The sequence below is a fragment of the Pogona vitticeps genome, chromosome 3 (assembly GCF_051106095.1).
Source record: "Pogona vitticeps strain Pit_001003342236 chromosome 3, PviZW2.1, whole genome shotgun sequence".
Classification (NCBI taxonomy): domain Eukaryota; kingdom Metazoa; phylum Chordata; class Lepidosauria; order Squamata; family Agamidae; genus Pogona; species Pogona vitticeps.
In genome coordinates, this window is record NC_135785.1 from 115,247,818 (window position 1) to 115,268,803 (window position 20,986).

General features: G+C 40.7%; 1 protein-coding gene across 4 annotated transcripts in view; it reads right to left on the reverse strand.

Annotated features, from left to right (window-relative positions):
- ZSWIM8 (zinc finger SWIM-type containing 8) overlaps positions 1–20,986 on the reverse strand; it is an 87,541-nt gene that overhangs the window by 42,536 nt on the left and 24,019 nt on the right. For all 4 annotated transcript variants that reach the window (XM_078391113.1, XM_020791186.3, XM_020791185.3 and 1 more), the window contains exons 3-7: positions 18,954–19,048; positions 12,396–12,568; positions 7,952–8,059; positions 2,605–2,686; positions 2,083–2,203 (exon numbers count right to left, since the gene is read on the reverse strand). In XM_078391113.1, coding sequence (XP_078247239.1) covers positions 2,083–2,203; positions 2,605–2,686; positions 7,952–8,059; positions 12,396–12,568; positions 18,954–19,048 — 579 coding nt within the window. The remainder of the gene's footprint in view (positions 1–2,082; positions 2,204–2,604; positions 2,687–7,951; positions 8,060–12,395; positions 12,569–18,953; positions 19,049–20,986) is intronic.

Here is a 20,986-nt window from a genome sequence, read left to right on the forward strand (position 1 = left end):
TTACCTTATATGCCGCCCACACTACCCAAAGGTCGCCGGGCGGCTTACAATTAAAATACAGTAAAAATCTCAAAACTCTTAACAACTGCGATCAAGAACAATTCTCCTTTGTGTCATTTTATTTGCTAGTTGGCACAGACTACTATACAGTATACCGTATTTTTCCGTGTATAAGATGTACCCATGTATAAGACACACACACACACTATTCTTATCCAAAATGAAGAAATCTAAGTGGGTCTCAGCAAGTGTAGGGGGAAATGGATCAAAGCGTTGCAGGATCGCTTTGATCTCTGCTTTCTCCATTCGTGCTAAGCCCCGCAGCGCTTAGCAAAAGGAGGGGGAAAGGGATCAAAGCAATCCTTCAACTGCACAATCGTTTTGATCCCTTTTCCCCTTATACATCCAGGGGATTGCTTTGATCCTTCCCCCCTCATTTTGCTAAGCCCCATGGGATTTAGCAAGCAGAGGGGAAAGCAGGGATCAAAGCAATCCTGCAGCGCTTTGATTGCAGCTTTCCTTTTGCTAAGGCTTAGCAAGTGGAAGGGAAAGCAGGGATCAAAGCCCTGCAGAATCACTTTGACCCTTGCTTTCCCTCCATTTGTTTTTGTTCTCTCCTCAGCTTACTTCCGTGTATAAGATGACCCTCAATTTTTAGTCTAAAAATTTTAGACAGAAATATATGGAAAAATACGGTATTCTATAGGACCACTAAATTCATTAAAGGAGCCATGGAAAGACTGAATTTGTTTGCCTGTTTCACAAGTTCTTCAAGTTAATCTCACATCTTGTTACTTTCTGAGAATGTGTATTTTATTACTCTTATTTTATTTTTTTATTTTTTATGCTTGTTTATACACTGATCAGCCATAACATTAAAACCACTGACAGATGAAGTGAATAGGACTGTTTATATAATTACAATTGCACCTGTCAAGGAATGGAATATATTAGGTAGCAAGCAAACAGTCAATTCTTGAATTTTATTTGTTGGAAGCAGGAAATATGGGCAAGTGAAAACATCTGAGTGACTTTGACAAGGGCCCAAAGCTCATTGATGCACACAGGAAGCTAAGGGTATCCAGTCTGGTCTGATCACATAGAAGAGCTACTCTAGCTCAAATTACTGAAAAACCTAATGCTGGTCATAATAGAAAGAACATCTGTGATTTTAAAAAACCAAATGATAAACAAGTTATATTGGCAGCATGTGTCTGATGCATATATGGTGCAGTTTGGATGAGAGATCCACTAGGGGTAGCGGAAGAAAGAGTACAGTAAATGTATCCAGAGGGTGAACCTGTGTTTGGGGGAAGCAAACAGGGAACACTGGGTGGAACGTCACAGGCAGTATAGCAATAAAGTACAGTGGTGCCTCGCATAGCGAGGTTAATCCATTCCAGATTAACCTTCGCTATGCTGAAGCATCGTTGAACGGGGCAGGGAATTCCATTGGAACGCATTAAACATGGGCCGAATACTCACCGTTCAGCGATGCTTCTTAATGGCCGGCAGCCATTTTCGCGCCCTCGCCTCGCTTAACGAGGGCACGAAAACGCTGCGCGCGGCCATTTTGGGCCATTTCCGGGCTTCCGGTGGCCATTTTGGCCACCGAACAGCTGATCGTCGGGCTTTGTTTTGCGAAGATCGGTAAGCGAAACGCTTACCGGTCTTCGCAAAGCGAATTTTGCCCTATTAGAAAAACGTTGAGCGATCGCATTAGCGATCCGAAAAAACGGATTGCTATGCGATTTCGTCGTTATACGGTGCGCTCGTTAAGCGAGGCACCACTGTATTCGTACTTGCATAAATACTAACTTGGAACTAAAAAGAACTCTAAACATTAGCTTTGTGACTATATGCAGACAATTCATAACTAAAGGGTGGACCTGTACTATTTGCAACCCACTTACTTAAATGATCTGGTAACCATCTACCTTGGTTCAATAAACCACCCACTTCTGCTGCCTGTCTAGGAGTGCACAACAGAGGGACGTTAAGGACTTGGTATATTGTAACAGAATGGACTGTATTTGAATTAGTGAATTACAAGTTGTTGAGGAAAAAAATGAAAGAGTTTACCTAAACACAACAGGAGAAGGACCACAAAATTTGTGAAGGGTTTTCTTTATGTTGTCACTTAATGTAGATTCATCCAAGTACCAGGTGCTTTGATCTGAAGCAGAGGGACCAGCAGTGGGATCTTAAGGAAAAACAGATAGGTAAACTATTTTCAGCACCTTCAAAAGTGTATCTTCCTTCTCTACTCAGGATCACAGGTAATATAAAATGTGAGCCTTAGAGTTTTCTCTCAGAAATAAGCTGTTGTCCTGACTATCTTTAAATACACACACACACACACACACACACACACACACACACACACACACACACACACACACAGAATTAAAGTAGTTCTCAGTTTTAAAGAATCCCTCCTTTCTCACCACTTACAAAACAACAACTCAATAGGATTCTCAGTATACAGTGCTTATCTTTGCCCTTCTAGTGTCCTTGCAAAGCCTGGAATACTGTGATTCAGAATTTCAAAAGTTAACCTTCCATAACTGAAAAAAAATATTTAGATGACAATTAAAATGTTACCTGGGGCACCACATACAGTGTTGATGGCAGTAGACTGGGACGATAACAACTCATCCAACAGTCGCTGAGCAGTAGGAAGTATCTAAATGGGAAGGAGAAAACAACCATTTTGTGGCACCTTGAAAGCCTATCAAGTCTTATTCTGCACGATCTTGTGGACTGCAACCCACTGCAACAGAAGCATCAGTACAAGACAGATGTCTCATGCTGTTTTAATACAGGTAGGTTCAGAAATAACTGGACACTGACAAAATTTTCATAATTCTGGCTCTATATGCCACCATGATGGTTTTGAAATGAAACAACCACGATGCAACTGAAGTGCAGACTTTCATCTTTAATTCAAGAGGTTGAACAAAAATATTGTATGAAATTTTGAGGAACTGCAACCATTTTCATACGCAGTCCCCTTATTTCAAGGGCTCAAATATAATTGGACAAATTAACATAATCATAAATGAAATGTTCATTTTAAATTCTTTGTCAAGAATCCTATTCAGGCAATGACTCTTTAAGTCTGGAAGACATAAACATCACCAAATGCTGGGTTTCCTCCTTTGCCAGGCCTTTATTACAGCTGTCTTCAGTTGCAGTTTGTTTGTGGGTCTTTCTGCCTTAAGTTTCATCTTCAGCAAGTGAAATGGATGTTCAATTGGGTTGAGATCAGGTGACTGACTTGGCCATTGCAGAATATTCCAATTCTTTGCCTTCAAAAATGCCTGGGTTGCTTTCACAGTATGTTTTAGGTCACTGTCCATCTGTAAAGTGAAGTGTTGTCCAAACAACTTCACCGAATTTGGCTAAATCTGAGCAGACAATATATCCCTATTCACTTCAGAATTTATCCGGCTGCTTCTGTCATATCATCAATAAATCCAGTGTCGTGCACTGGAAGCCATGCATGTCAATGCCATCACACAGCCTCCACCATGTTTTACAGATGATGTGGCATGCTTCAGATCATGAGCTGTTCTAAGCTTTCTCCATATTTTCTTCTTCCCATCATTCTGATACAGGTTAATCTTAGTTTCATCTGTCCAAAGAATGCTGTTCCAGAACTGAGTTGGTTTTTTAAAGATATTTTTGGCAAAGTCTAATCTGGTCTTTCTATTCTTGAGGCTTATGAATGGTTTCTTTATGATAGACTTGGATAGTGATATGCCTACCTTCTGGAGAGTGTTCTTCACTTGGCTGGATGTTGTGAAGGGGTTTTTCTTTACCATGGAAAAGATCCTACAATCATCCATCACTGCTGTGGACATCCAAGGCCTTTTTGTGTCACAGAGGGTTTTTTTAAATCAGAATTTACCAAACTGTTAAATTGGCTACTCCTAATGTTCCTGCTGTCTCTCTGGTGGATTTCTTTCTTTCTTTCTTTCTTGACAGCTTAAGGGTGGCCTGTTTCACTTGCATTTGAGCTCCTTTGAATGCATGTTGTGGGTTCAGAGCAACAGGTTCCAAATGTGAATACCACACCAGGAATCACCTACAGACCTTCCACCTGTTGAACTGATGATGAAATGAGGAATAGCCCACACCTGTCCATGAAACAACTTTTGACTCAATTGTCCAATTACTTTTGGTCTGTTGAAAAAGAGGGGAGCTACATGTTAAGTAATTCCTAAACCCTTCCTCCGATTTGGATGTGAATATCCTCAAATTTGAGAGACTGTACTTTAAGCCCATATTCATTATTTAACTGCAATGAATTTATTTTGGCAAACAGCTAAAATAGCAAAACCTGTGTCAGTGTCCAATTATTTCATAATTGTAACAAAGCTGACTGCAAGAAAATATAGAAATGTAACTATCTTTCCTGAAAAGCAGGAGGGATCTGCCCAAGGAATAGAAGTAACTGAAATCTCCCAAAATGAGCTGATTTAAACCAAATGACACTTTATTTCCAGCACGTTTCCAAACACTTTATTTCCAAAACAACAAAAATGTTTCTTGTTCAGAGAAAGTAAAGAGTCATAACTTCAGAACTGAGCAAACTGCATGGCTCATACTGGTAAAGAAACAGAACAATTGCTGGACTGTAATTACTAAAACATCTACAATGGATCTTACCTTTCCAAAATATTCATTTATTATAAAGATTTCTACCCCGACCCTTGTACAAATTCTCAAGGTAGCTTAGAATAAGTAAAATCATGATACCAAAATAAAACATAATCAAGAGAAAATTGACAAAGATTTTGGTAATTCCCCCCCCCCCAAGTAATTGATACAGCATTAGCTACCACTTCTGAAAAAAGTAATGTATTAACTTATTACTTTAAGTGCAACATATTACTATTTATTATTTCTTGAAATGTATTTTAAAAATATCACCGCTGCGGTCGCCACCTTCGGTGGCCTCCCAGGGTTTCCCCATTCCGACGCAGGCTTTCCCGGGGTAGACCGGGCCTACCAGGGGAAGCCCCATTAGACCAAGCCTGCCATGAGAAGCCTTGGTAGACCAGGGCTTCCCCTGGTAGGCCCAGTCTACCCCACGAAAGCCTGCGTCAGGGTGAGGAAGCCCTGGGAGGTCTCCGAAGGCAGCGATCGCAGTGGCAGGGGACCGCTTGGAGGTCTCCGATGGTGGCAACTGCGGTGGCGGGGGATCCCCGGGAGGTCTCCAATAGTGGTGGAGGACCCCGGGATGTCTCTGAAGGCGGCGATAGCAGCGGCGGGGGACTCCTGGGGGTCTCCAATGGCGGCGGAGGACCCCCAGGAGGTCTCTGAAGGCGGCAATTGCGGTGGTGGTGGATCCCCAGGAGGCTGAGTCTCCCTTTTCCTAACCATTGGGGTGAAAGCCTCTTCGCCACTAACGGTTAGCAAATTTAAATTTCCCGCCCTTTTCCCCTGCCTTTTTTGTTCGTATCTTGAAGCTCCGTTCACAAGTAGAAGCAAAATTTTGCGAACAGAGCTGTTCGTAAGTTGTATTGTTCATAGGTAGGGATGTTCGTAAGTAGAGGTTCCACTGTACAATATGCAAATACAATATATAATACTTAAAAACAAGCGCATAAATAAAAATATATGTATTCAGAGGGCAAAAGCCTGTTAACTTTATGCTACACCCAGCATAAAGGAATAGGACAATTCAGCTACACAATCGGCTGTGCCTCCTGAATATGACCAATCGCAAAATTCACTGGTAGAAGTGTGTCATGGATGGCACATGCACCTCCACTCTACTGTAACTAAGTTAGGGGCAACTTCAAGTCACACATGCATAGTTACGCAATAGAATTTTTGCCCACAATATGCAGAACTGATAAATAAAAGATTTTATCATATAGCAATGTAAATATTTCTCGATTTGTAGTTAAAACAGTATTCTTTAAATAAAATTGATTTTGCAATTTAAATTCCCAACCCCAGACATAGGCTTGCTAACTAATACTTGATAGATACAAGATTTTTATTTTTTAAAACGTTATTCTTCTTTCATCAAATATTATTTGTTCTATGAAAATCAAATGTACACCTTCAAGCTGATTCATGAAATAGGAAACAGTATTTTGCTCACATCTACTTTAATAACAGCAGCATTATAAAACTGCTTTTTTGTTTTCATATGGTTAATAGTCTAGCAAACCTAAGACTCTTAAATCACAACTAGCACTTAAACTCTCAAACAATCAGTCAATTCAATCATAATCTGCAGAGCTGGAAGGGACCCTATGGATCATCAAGACCAGCCCGTCAAGGAGTCAGTAGGGAATTGAACTCCCAACCTCTGACTCCACATCCAGAGACCTAAACTACTACGCTATCCAACAACAAAAAGCTCAATGCTTTGCAAGCAAAAAGCAATGTTTAAACAAGATAAATGCTGGAGAATCGACCCAGGAAGAAATTTCTGCTCAGTTCACACTTGCTTATTGCCTTACTGGGGTTCCTCCTCAGATTTTGCAGCTTGTCATTAAAACACTTTTCTGGGAAGGTGGGGTACTGCGAGCCACTGAGGACCACAAAAAGGGCTTAAAGGCTATATAGCAGGGTTTCCCAACCCCCAGTCCGCAACCCAGCAGTGGTCCGCAGCCTCAGCAAGACCAGGCTGCGGACACAGATCTCCTGCCCACCGCACACGTGTGCAAGTGCACTCCACCCGTGAGCATGCTGCGTGCATACGTGTGAGCAGGGGCCCTGTGAGCGCTGACACACACATGCGCGCAAGCGCACTCCACCCCTGCAAGTGTGCCATACGCATGTGTGCGAACCCCTCCACACCACCACATGCATGTGCACAAGCTTGCTCCTATTCATTTGAGGAAATGAGTATGATGAAAAATTAATTTGAGTTGATCTGAAGGAATTAACTAACTTGCTTTTCTGTGAATCTGCCAAGAGGAATCAGAAAAGAGTACTTTCACAGAGTCACAGAACTGTACAGCAGGAAGGGACCCCCAAAAGTTATTCAGTCCAGTCCATTTGAAATCTACAGCTAAAGAATCTCTAAAACCATCTAACCTCTCCTTAAAAACCTCCAACAAAAGTAAGTCCAGCACTCTGCAAGGTTCTCTGTTTCATTGTAAAACAGTTTTTCCAAATGTTTAGCTGAAATCTTTCTTGCAATTTGAATGCATTACTTCAGGTCTTACCCTCTGGGGTAACAAAAGCCAAGCTTGCTCCATCTTCCATGTGTCAGCCCTTTAAATATTTGAAGATGGCTACCATAATACTTCTCAATCTTTTCTTTTCCAGATAAAACATATGCGCTTCCTCAGTCATTCCTCATATGGCTTGGTTTCTAGATTTTTAAACCATAAAATGAATTCTGCCTCCACTTTTTTCTTTTACACTGGTTCTTCCGTGTTTTTTATTTAGTGGCACCCTCCACAGTCACTGTTTGGTAGATGGGCACTGACTCCTGCCAGACATTTTGCTGTTCACCTCTTTTGGGTGTCAGTTTTATGTGAGGAGCTATGTGTGCTACAAGAAAAAAAAAACTTTAACCCAGTGTTGATTGGCTCCTCCCTATTCACTTTTCTGCTAGGTATATACTTATAAGGAGGATATAGAGGTTAAAACTTGGAAATTTCCACAAGACTTTCTAGCCTTTTGTTCTATCACAATTACAAAAGAACTAGGGTGGATAAAAATCAATCATTAATTTTTAAATCAAATTGATTTAAATCACATCTTAAATTTAAAAATTGGTTTCTTATTTAAATTGTTTTTAAAAGTTCAAATTTGTTATGTTTAAATCAAATATACCCTGAAAAGCACAAACATTTTTATTCAATGTAAATTTCCAAAACAGCTGAGGCTGAAGCAACACAATAATATACACATAAAGTGGCATGGTTTACGTAAGATGTTCTTAGAGGCTGCAACTCATGGTGTTTCTTTTTACCTGCTGAGGAAGTTCACTGATGAGGTATTGTGCAAATTTCTGCAGCTGATCTCTCTGAAGTCGAGATAGGGATTCTGAGACAGGTGCTCTCAAGCACACTGCTGATGCCTAGAGAAAATGCAGAAGATTTTTAAAAGACTTTAAATGGATTTAAACAAAACTGATCAGAGACATATTCCAATACTAGACAAAGCTGCATATGGATCCAAGCCATGTGTAGAAGTTTCATGTTTACAACAAACAGCATCACAGAAGCATTCCTCTTTAAATCACAGCAAGATTCAAGGCCACAATCAAATGTTTTGCTGATTTTGTACTAATTTGATCTTCTTCTAGTGCAGTGGTGGCAAACCTTTTTGGGCCCCAGTGTCGAATCTGGGGGGGGGACGATCAGTAGGCAGCATGCCACAGCAGCGGAACCAGAAGTGCCAGTGGCAGAACTGGAAGTGGCGGTGGAAGGGGGAATCCTGGACATGGAGGTGCCTCGAGACCCCACTCTGGATCTGCTGCCAGCGCCAGGTGCTCCAGATCCTGGCCCACTACCTGTTGAAGCACCAGCACCGCAGCTGCAATCACCTCCTGATGTTTGGCCGTGGGGGGGGAGTAGAGATTCCATGACATGGCTCGTGTGCCCACATAAAGGGCTCTGCGTGCCAGCTGTGGCACGCATGCCATAGGTTCGTCATCACTGCTGTAGTGTATGTTTATCTGAAAGATGTATGGAGTGCAGTGGCACTTACTTTCAGAGAAGTATTTATTTATTTATTTATTTATTTATTTATTTATATATTTATTTATTTTTTATTTTTTTTTTATTTATTTATTTATTTATTTATTTATTTATTTATTTATTTATTTATTTATTATTTATACCCGCCTATCTAGTCGAACGACCACGCTAGGCGGCTTCCAACATACATAACACAACATATAAAAATAACAAAATATTTATACATCAATATACAGATGATTCAAGATGAAAAGAAAAGGAAAAAAATATAAGAAAAAAGGAAAAAAGGAATCAGGTTATTAACTGGAAGGAAGGCCTGCGTAAACATCCAAGTTTTCAATTGATTTTTAAAGTATGCAAAAGATTGTGTTAGTGTGGTAAAACCATCTATGGAAATTCACAGGGAATTTAATAATTGTGTTCCATCAAGTCAATTCTGACTTATGTTCCATACTTATTTCAATTAGTATTCCGAGAGGCAGGAGAACTCACTGGTTACTGTGAAGATTCCAAACACTGTATCTATTTGGCATAAAATATGTTTAAGGGCAGACAATGAAGTGGAAATAATGTTGCTCTCATTAAAGAGTAGCAGGAACAATTTTATAGGGGCTCTGTATAAGACATTGGAGCTTCAAATACTGTAATACAATGTGACTATTCGTTTTGAATGTTTAATCTATTTATCATCTGCTTGAGAAACTATGGCTAAGCAAACTGTACTTGATACCTGCTCTTTTCAGCCACCTTTGTTAAAATCCCTCATTTGATTCTTCCAAGATTCTCAACAATCCACCAGGAACTGAGCTGAATCTGAAGACTAAGTTAACAATTTATATATGTAGCCATGTGTTGACTGAGCTCTTCAAATTGTTTTATTTTCAAGGGGGAAGAAACTATTTCACTCGAAGTACTGCAGTGAATTTCATTCATTTCTGTTTGCAGGACTTAAAATATATTCTTTGTATTAGAGATAGGCAGAATTACTTTTTAAAAAACAGGGCGTGCAGGTGGGTGGGCAGGCAAGTGTGTGTTCCTTCAGCCCTCAAAAATGTTGAGCATATATGATGTGGCCCTCATGCTGAAGTTTGAGACCCCTGACCTAGGCCATCAATAAGAAGAAGAGAACAGCCCATCTAAAGACAACAATATATCTGGATAAAACATCCAATTCATGTTGTTGTTATTGTTTAGTCATTAAGTCGTGCCCAACTCTTCGTGAACCCATGGACCAGAGCACACCAGGCCCTCCTGTCTTCCACTGCCACCCAGAGTTTGGTCAAATTCATGTTGGTAGCTTCGATGACACTGTCCAACCATCTTGTCCTCTGTCGTCCCCTTCTCCTCCTGCCTTCACACTTTCCCAACATCAGCGTCTTTTCCAGGAAGTCTTCTCTTCTCATGAGATGGCTAAAGTATTGGAGCCTCAGCTTCAAGATCTGTCCTTCCAGTGAGCACTCAGGATTGATTTCATTCAAAATGGATAGGTTTGTTCTCTCTGAAGTTCAGGGGACTCTTAAGAGTCTCCTCCAGCACCACAATTCAAAAACATCAATTCTTCGGCAATCAGCCTTCTTTATGGTCCAGCTCTCACTTCCATACATCGCTACTGGAAAAATCATAACTTTGACTATATGGACCTTTGTCAGCAAGGTGATGTCTCTGCTTTTTAAGATGCTGTCAATGTTTGTCATCGCTTTCCTCCCAAGAAGCAGGCATCTTTTAATTTTGTAGCTGCTGTCACCATCTGCAGTGATCATGGAGCCCAAGAAAGTAAAATCTGTCACTGCCTCCATATCTTCCCCTTCTATTTCCCGCAGGTGATGGGACCAGTGGCCATGATCTTAGTTTTTTTATGTTGATCTTCAGACCATTTTTGGCGCTCTCCTCTTTCACCCTCATTAAGAGGTTCTTTAATTCCTCCTCACTTTCTGCCATCACAGTGGTAGCATCTGCATATCAGAAGTTGTTGATATTTCTTCCAGAAATCTTAATTCCGTTTTGGGATTCCTCCAGTCCTGCCTTTCACATGATGTATTCTGCATATAAGTTAAATAAGCAGGGAGATAATATGCAGCCTTGTCGTACTCCTTTCCCAATTTTGAACCAATCAGTTGTTCCATATCCAGTTCTTACATTTGCTTCGTGTCCCACGTACAGATTTCTCAGGAGATAGATAAGGTGGTGAGGCACTCCCATTTCTTTAAGAACTTGGCATAGTTTGTTGTGGTCCACACAATCAAAGGCTTTTGCATAGTCAGTTCATACTTCTGTATAAATATGAAGAGCTGGGATCATATTGTAGCCCAACAAAAGGACTCCACGGAGAAAGATTGCAAACAAGGTCTAGTTTTTATAACCCAACTAAACAAACTTCAGAGATGAAATAGAGGGGTTATTACAATCTTTTTATAAGATATAAATAGCCCCAGTAACTTTCACAACGATGTATATGGTCAAGATAAATTGTGACAATATAATAAAAATCTTGTTAAGTCAAAAAAAAACCCCAATACTGGATTCAAGAACAAAGTCATTAAGACATAGTTTTGCCTTCAGAAAATAATACATTATTTGGCTTATGAGCTCTTTGTGCTGTCACTGAGTACAAATCTATGACTTCGAGAGTTTAGGAGCTTACTGGGTACAGTGGGGTCTCGACTTACGGACGGCTCGACATACGAACGTTTTGACCTACGAACCGCTCTCATAGGAATATATGGACTCGACTTACGAACTTAGATTCGAGTTCCGAACTCTTTTTTCCCTTTTTTTTTAAGCTAAGTCATCTTAGGTTAAAAGGAAAAAAGAAAAAATATCCCCCCTCTAGTGGCAGAAGGCGGAATAGCAGCTTCCCATTAGTTTCTATGGACGAAAAGAGCAGATACAGATTAAATGGTTTTCGATGCATTCCTATGGGAAATGCAGATTCGACTTAAGAACTTTTCGACCTGAGAACTGCCTTCCAATACGGATTAAGTTCGTATGTCGAGACCCCACTGTACTTTGTACAACCTTACTTGCTTCCATCAGCCATGCCTCAGGACAGCAGTTAGACCACAAATGAGGGAGCCCACATGGCCAAATACATATTTTACTTAAAACATAAATACAGAAGTCAGAAACATTACACAAATTACATAACTCAAGATAAACTCTGGGCTTTAGAAGAATCAAGAAAGAAATAACCAGAAACTTAACAAATATCTGTATACATTTCACTATTCACAGCTATCAGGAAACCACCCATTCACTTCAGTTTATGATAGGACGTGAAGGTCAACTTTCGGGTGGAGAGAGATCAGACTTGCCCTATAAGCTTAATTTGTGAACTTAAATTCTGCAGATCCTGGCCATTATTTCTAGATACTCTGTTTATGTAAGACAAATGCAATCATTTTCCTCACTACTGCATATCAGAGACAGTGCACATATTAGAATATAACAATGGCTAATTTTGTTGTTGCTAAAGTATCAGGCTCCTTAGGCCTTTTTGTCTTCAGCCTTTGCTGCTATTCTGATTTTCTTTAAATGCTAAACACCTCTAAATAAATTAAGGTTGCTGAAATGGAGTAACTTTCTCATTTTCAATGCAAGCTAGTCACACACCACAAGTCTGATTCAAATGATCAAAAACAAAATCCAATGTTACTGAATAATTCAGTTATTTTGTGAACTGTGCAATGCAATGATAAGTCATAATTCAAGTCCTACATTGTGTATCCGGAAAAGACAGAGGGCTACAACATGAGCACACCATTTGGCCCCTGCTCCACAAGTGCAGCTGCATGAAGTGATCCTGCATCTGTCGAACATCACAGCCACGTTGTATGCTCCTTTTGGTGGCACCATCTGGGGAGGTACCACTGTGGCACTGAGGTGGAAACCTGTCAAAGAACAGAGCAAAGGTTACAGGCTGCACTGAGGCATGGGGAGACAGAGTTTCCACAGACACAAGAAGAAACATAATGCAACCCAAACATACAGTTACAAGCAGATGAATTAGCCAAATGCAACCATTTACAATACTGAATCGTCCTTGTGTCAATCAAATCTTCAGCACTATATTTCAATAAATCACAGTTCCTTTTAAATGTTAATCATCATTTCTACTGAATTAAAAAGAAACTATTCTATTCCATCCCAAGGATTTGTGCCTAGAAAAGGGTATCTTCATTGATTTTTAAAATTAAATTATTTCCTGTTTACAACTCTTCATGCAGTTCTTAACACTAAACTGTGGTTTAACACCACATACACAAACTCAAATAAATTCAAGCTCACTATTGATGTGGGGCAGATTTTCAAGTGCTTACTATTACAAAAAGAATTTGTACTCTTCCATAAAATTCATCTGTAACAGTAAATAAATGCCAGATTGCCTCAAAACTGAAATCAACCAAAATGACTTTACAGGCAATGACTGTAAAAGCTGTGGTGTCCCAATGACCACAGTTGAAAACAGTTGTTGGGAGGCAGATGAATACCCACATCATATAATGTGAAGCTCACAGGGTGCAGTAAAAATAGCTGTTCAACACTTTTTAACACTTTTTTTAAAATGTAAAGAAAGTACTGTACTGTATTTTTCTGTTTATAAGACCCCCCCGATGTACGACAACAAACCCCCTTTTCTAACCCCAAATTTGAAAATCTGATCCCTGCTTTTCCCTTCCTTTTGCTAAGCCATGAGGCTTAGCAAAAGGAAGGGGAAAGTAGGGAATAAAGGGCTGCAAAATCACTGAGCCGGCAACCAGCGATGGAGGCAGCAGCAGTAGGAGGCGGAGACTGAGGCAAGGAAGCAGCTGGGCTCAGCCGCCTCTTGCTGCTGCCCATTGACTGTTGCTGCCACCTCCCAATTGCCCTCCAGTGATCGTCTCCTTGTGATCGGGCGGCGGCGGCGGCAGCAGCAGCTGTCAATGGGCAGCCGCAAGAGGTGGCCAAGCCCGGCTGCTTCTTTGCCTCAGTCTCTGCCTCCTGCTGCTGCCTTCCATGTATAAAACAACCCTCAATTTTTTATCTAATTATTTTAGGAAAAAGTATTGTGCAAGCGCAATATGGTACATATTGTTGTAAACATTTAAAGAAAGGTATTTTAAAAACAATTTCCAGAGAAAGCTTTGAATGTGTTTGAATATAAGACACATTAAATGTACTTTATTTTTCTCCTAATCATATAGTTGAAATACTTAAGAAAACTGGATCATTAATAAATCAATCAAACATGCTATATATATATTCTACTCATGGGCACTGAAAACTTGAGCTTACATAATGCTTCTTCTTACATCAAGACAAGGAGACGGAGCTTCAGTTAAATCCTGTCTTCTCATATACAAGCCAGAGATTATATTTTAACACAAAGACAATGAATGTTCTTGGGTACTTTAAAGAATAAGAAGTTTTGTTCTAAATAATCACGGCTGACTTGTTTAGAAACCAACCAGAGCTTGTTTTAAACCAGGATCTTTGGATCAAACCACAATTTCTGCAGAAGTACAGTGAAACAGAGAGAAGTTCCTTTTTAAATTGAAAGGGAGGGAGAGTGGGAAGTCAACGTTTTAACTGAGCTCTTTCCAGATTGCACCTGTAGTGTGAAACTAAGAACAGAGTAGGGATGCACCTTTCATGTTTAAATGAAAAGAGAAATCTGTAAAAAGGTGTGAAGTGATTGGAAGTGTGGTCTTCCTTTGCTTCAATTGTTCCTTGTGGGTGTACAAACTTCTAGTGCTCTCTTATCTTGCTTGTGCTGTGTGCCTTCCACTGTTCCTCCATCTTGGATTTCCTTTTTTTTCCCCATTAATTTTAAGAGAGTTCCCCCTCCCATTTCTTTGGATTATTGTTTGGAAGGGCCCCACCATTTCTTTGGTGATTCCCCCCCCCTTTGGGGGTGGTTTGGGGAGATCTTTTCTTTGTTGGATTATTTTTGCTGTTGTCTGGTCTAAGCACTTGACTCAAAGAAAAGAAGTATTTCCAAGACATAGACAAATTCCATCCCTAATACAGTACAATCTTTGCTGACTATTAGGAACTGAAAATGGTCAGCTTCCAGAATACTGTACAAACAGGTATACCAGCTTTTTAGACACTGTAAAGCAGCTAAATGCAACAAGCAGTTGTACTTACATTGATTTTATACATGCATTATACCTTGCCTTCCATGGTTCCAGAGCAACATACCAGACCTTACATGAAATAGGAAACCCCACCTGCATTTTTCAGCAAGGGAGTCATACTTTGAAAAGCTGTCCTACAGACCTCAGATCTAGTTAAGTGCCACATGCTTTCATAAGAACCACAACCATCGTTGCTGTCTGCTATCACTATGGCTATTCTACATTCAGAACTAAATTCCCCCTCCCCCAAGTTTCTGCTAGAAACTTCTTCTATTTCAGACCAACTAAGTTCAATACATTTATGCCATAATGAATATCATGCTAAAGAGGCATTCAGGATAAAAGAGAAAGCAAGAAAAAATGGGTCAGTGTCTGCAAGAACTGTTTTCTTCGTAAGAACTAAGGGTTCATATTTGGCTAACAAAAATTATATTTGATTCATAAATGTTCCTTTGCTTATTTAACATATATACAGTGGTGCCTCGACTTAGGACCATAATCCGTTCCAGAAGATGGACGTAACTCAAAATGGTCGTAAGTCAAAGCACCATTTCCCATAGGAATGCATTGAAATGCAATTAATCCATTCCAGCCAAAGGAAAAAAAATCACACACACACAAAAATCACTGCAAGACTCATTGGAAACACTATTAATCCCTTCCTGCCAAAGGGGAAAAAAGAAAAGAAAAGCAATCAAGCATGCAAGACCCATTGGAAATGCACAGAAAAAAACAGAGCAGATTGGAAATGCACAGAGAACAAAGGGGGCAGGTCAGAAATGCAAATAAAACAAAGGAAAAAGCAAGGGAAGCATGCAGGACCCATCAGAAATGCGGAAACCCCCCAAGATCCATTGGAAATGCTATTAATCCCTTCCTGCCAAAGGGGAAAAAAGAAAAGAAAAGCAATCAAGCATGCAAGACCCATTGGAAATGCACAGAAAAAAACAGAGCAGATTGGAAATGCACAGAGAACAAAGGGGGCAGGTCAGAAATGCAAATAAAACAAAGGAAAAAGCAAGGGAAGCATGCAGGACCCATCGGAAATGCGGAAACCCCCCAAGACCCATTGGAAATGCGAAAAAACCCAAAAAGCAACCAACTCCCCCAAGACCCATCGGAAATTGGGGGGGACAAAAAAAACCCAAACTCCCCAAGGCCCATCGGAAATGGGGGAAAAAACACTCCAAAAAGCAACAAAATCCCCCAAGACCCATCAGAAATGGGGGAAAAAAACCCCAAAGACCCCCCCAAAGACTTGGATATTGCCGGACTTGATGTTATTAGTATTAATGTTGATGATGTTAGTATTAATGTTGGTAATAATAGTAATGTTGATAGTGATAAGGCTGGAGTGTGAGTCTTAACAAGGTCTCAATGGAGAACGCAGGAAATGTCAGGAGCACCACAATCCAAATTGAAAAAGGCACTGCCACTGCCATCTCCCTCCCTTGGTGAACAGCTAGAGAGTTACTACTGCCAGTCCCAGAAGAGCAGCCTAAGAGAGCCAGGCTTGGAGAAGATATTCCCGATCGAAGACCCAACATGGCGGTTCACTGACAGCCTGCTGCAGCCCACAGCGGATAGTACTCTCTCCCTCACACCGCCTCAGCTCTTCCCCTGAAGCCTTTTCCTCTGGAGCCTAGGATGAACCACTCCACTTTGCCAGCGTCTCAGTGCTCCCAGGGTTTCACAACCACAAACACCCACAGGCAGACACAGAGACCCGACAATCTCCAGCTCCGGTTCCAGGCTCCAGGCTCCGGTTTCAGACATGAAATGGAAAAAACAAAGCAAAAAGCAAACAAACCCTGCAAGACCCATTGGAAATGCAACCCCCCCCCAAAAAAAACAAACCAACCCTACAAGACCCATCAGAAATGGGGGGAAAAAACCCAAAGCAAGCAAACCTTGCAAGACCCATCAGAAATGGGAGAAAAAACCCCAAAGCAAACAAACCCTGCAAGACTCATCGGAAATGGCAAAAAAGAAAATCAAAAAGCGAATAAACCCTGCAAGACCCATCAGAAATGGGGGGGAACCCAAAAAGCAAACAAACCCTGCAAGACCCATCGGAAATGGGGGGAAAATCCAAAAAACAAACAAACCCTGCAAGACCCATTGGAAACGTGAAAAGAACTCCCCCAAACAAACAAAGACTGCAAGACCCATCACAGCACAGAAACATACCCCCCTGGCTCAATACCATGCTGCAAAACCCACCTAGAACAGTTTTTAAAAGCAGAAAACAGCACCTGACCTTACCAGGCAGCCAGAAGCCTCCCTGCAAACAAATACACACACTCACTCCAAGCCTCCTCCTACGCACACTCTCTGACTGCTGCGGTGAAAGAGCTACAAAGAAGCAGCTTCGTTGTCACCTACAGTTAGAAATTTGAATTTCGCGCCTTTATTCCCTGCCTTTTTCTGTTCGCAACTGGAAGCTCCGGTCACAAGTAGAAGCAAAATTTTGTGGCCGGAGCTGGTCATAACTCGAAATGGTTGTAAGTAGGGACATTCATAAGTCAAGGCACCACTGTACAGTATATTCCCATTTCACACCCACTTTTTTGAGGCAGCTGACAGCAAAGTTAAAACTAATATAAACTGCAACATAAACAATTTAGATATGTAGATATATATAATTTTAAAAACGAAAACAGGAAAGAGTAGAAAAAGGAAAGATTTCTACACAGCAAGAAAATGGCACAAAACTTCATTAAAAGCAATGTTTTCAGAGGATATCTAAAAACCAGATAAGAAAAAAGGTTAGAATGTCTGCATCACCAGAGAACAAATGAAACAATTAAGATGGGCACACCACCCTAACTTATGACTGAAGGGGCAAGATGGCAAAATATTTTATATAAGTAAGACCAACTGGTCTTCAGAGAATTTACAATAACATAACATACAGTGGTGCCCCGCTTAACGATTACCCCGCTCCATGACGAATCTGCTTCACAACGATGTTTTGCAATCACTTTTGGGATCGCAAAACAATGTTTAAATAGGAAAAACTGCTTGACAATGATCAGTTCCCTGCTTCAGGAACCGATTTTTCACTTTACAACGATCTAAAAACAGCTGATTGTTGGGTTTCAAAATGGCCGCCCGTTGTGTAAAATGGCTCCCCGCTGTTTTCAGGAATGATTTTTCACTTTACAGGCACTGGAAAATGGCTAGCCTATGGAGGATCTTCGCTGGACGATGAGGTATTTCACCCATTGGAACGCATTAACCAGTTTTTAATGCGTTTCAATGGGTTTTTTCCCCACTTGACGACAATTTCATTCTACAGCGATTTTGCTGGAATGGATTATTGTCGTCAAGCGGGGCACCACTGTATTGAAATACTGTATAATCAGTACATTTTACAAGAGGCCAAATTTAAGTCTATATGAAATCATTGTTAAAGATAGACAGCAACATCTGGCATAACAGCTAATTTGACAAACCACAATTACAAAAATTTCAACTTTCAGAGACCACAGTGCAAAAAAAGAGCACTGATCATATAAGCTTGTCAAGTGAGCAGATGTTATTACTGACCTATAAACTTGGAAGCTCAAGCAGCTAATTGCAATCTACACTATGGTTATTGCACAGACAATTATGTAATGAACATACAAATGTTGAGTCTATTATACCATAATTGTAAGACATAAAAGCTGGATACTGTAAAACGGGGAATATAAAATAATCAAATGACAAGACATGGAGTGCTAACAAGTACACACCATGAATGCAGCCATCTTTGCAATAACTGTAAGGAAGACAAAAAACACCCAGCACCATTTGAACCCATTTTGCAGCTGCAGCAAAGCTTGCTTCCTGGCTCCACTCACCAGCCAACATCAGTAGCAATTCCAATACTCTACCAAACTTGGAGTGAGTCCAGGAAATGCACTCCTTTAAATCACTATGGAGCCTCCACCCATGTCCATTCTGCCAGGCCCTGCAACTCCGAATGAGCATTTTATGAGAAGACTTCCAGCACCTGCAAAGCTGTACATGCCAAGACAGCACGGCCAAACACAAATCCCCCTATGCCATTCTGACTTAGCAATCACTCCATTATATGGAAGTTTTCTTGTGCCTAAGCCCTCAGTCTTATTCAGTATCTACAGGAAGTGGACAAATCTAAAGATCATACCTATCTGCAGGGGGTCCTTAACAGCCCTCATTCGGAACAGTTGCTCGCCTCTCTGGAACTCATCCGCACTGCCATTTGCCAAGCATGAGTATAGCCTGGAAAAAAAAACAAGTAATTCTTTTTTCATGAAGCATTCTTCAATAGAGGTGGGCATGAATGCATTCTAAATCACACATCTTCAAACAGTGGGCTACAGGTCACCAATAGGATATACTGTATGCCAAACTATGTCAAATATATGTATGTGTGCGTGTGCGTTTAAAAAGGAGTTTTCATTTTCTTTTTTGGTTTAAGATACAAAACGATCAAAGATAGTCTTACATGAGAACCTACAGCTACCAAAGTTCCCTCCTCTATGCAACTACTAACATATGGCAGGTCTCTCTTTCCCTTTATATGCTTGGTCTACAGATAAGAGGCTGGAACATGCATAGTACAGTGGTGCCCCACTAGACGCTTACCCCGGTAGTAGACAACAAAATCGCTTCACGATGAGTATTTTGTGATTGCTATTGTGATCACAAAACGGTGTTTAGATGGGGAAAATCTGCTTGACGATGATTGGTTCCCTTTGGGAACCGATTTTTCGCTTTACGACGATCAGAACAGCTGGTCGTCGGGTTTCAAAATGGCTCCCTGCTGTGTTTCCTCGCTTTACAGGCACCAGAAAATGGCCACCCTATGGAGGATCTTCACTTTACGATGAGGTATTTCGCTCACTGGAACGCATTGAGAGGTTTTCAGTGCATTTCAATGAGTTTTTTACTTTCGCTTGACGACGATTTCATTCTACAGCGATTTTGCTGGAAGAGATTATCGTCGTCAAGCAGGGCACCACTGTATAGTATGGCATTTCTAACAAGGTGAAATTAAAGGTGGCCTCTCTGTCTGAAGCAGGTCACAATTATTGTTTCAGGCCAAAGATATGTACTAGTCTGACCATTCTGCTTATAGAAGGATGCATTTATTATGTGAAGTTTCGCTTATGACTATTTTCCACTGGGGTCCTCAGCCAGTTGGAATGTTACCATACTATTTAAACCATTTATATCCCCCTTTTCCTAAAAGTTCAGTGCAGCAAACAGATGAGAATACAATAAAACAACAGAGAGGGGAAAAATCTCCCCAAAAATAAAAAGCTGATGAAAAGCAAGCAAATAAGATTAAAAGCATACAAAATATTTTAAAAATAAAGGAGAAGCAAATTATATACTCTGCAGGAGACAGTAACTATTTGGGGAAGTTAGTCCTGTAAAGGTCATAAACTTTCTCAGAAAAAAAGGCAGGTTATTAAGGAGCACATCAGGCAAAATGTCTTAGGTGTGATGACAGATGTCCATTGTTCCAACCAGAAAATGGTTTGACACAAACAAGAAAGAGAGCACTGTTGATCAATTCAATACACTGACAGGCTTGCACAGGAAAAGGCAACATTTCAGATAAGCCACTTCAAACTATATAGGAGCTTAAAGATCATAGCCAATACTTTGAACTCTGCACAACATAAGTGAGAGCTAACACAACTACAGTGGTGCCTCGCTTAACGAGCACCTCATTTAACAACGAATCCGCATAGCGACAATTTTTTTGCAATCGTTTTTGCGATCGCATTGCGATGGTTTAGATAGGAAAATATCGCTTTGCGATGATCGGTACCCTGTTTCGCATACCGATCATTACATAGCGATAATTTTCCAACAGCTGATCGGCAGTTCCAAAATGGCCGCCGGGTAAATAAAATGGCCACCCGCTGTGTTTTTGCCCGGATTCCTCGCTTACCGGGCAGCAAAAATGGCGGACGTATGGAGGATTTTCGCTTAAAGGTGAGATTTTTGCCCATAGGAACGCATTAAACGGGTTTTAATGCATTCCTATGGGCTTTTTATTTCCGCATAGCGACGAAATCGCTTTGCAGCGATTTTTGCTGCATGGATTATCGTCACTATACGGGGCACCACTGTATTTCAGCAATAGATTTATGTGTTGTCCAAACCCAGATCCTGTGAGCAAATTGGCCACCACATTTTGAACTT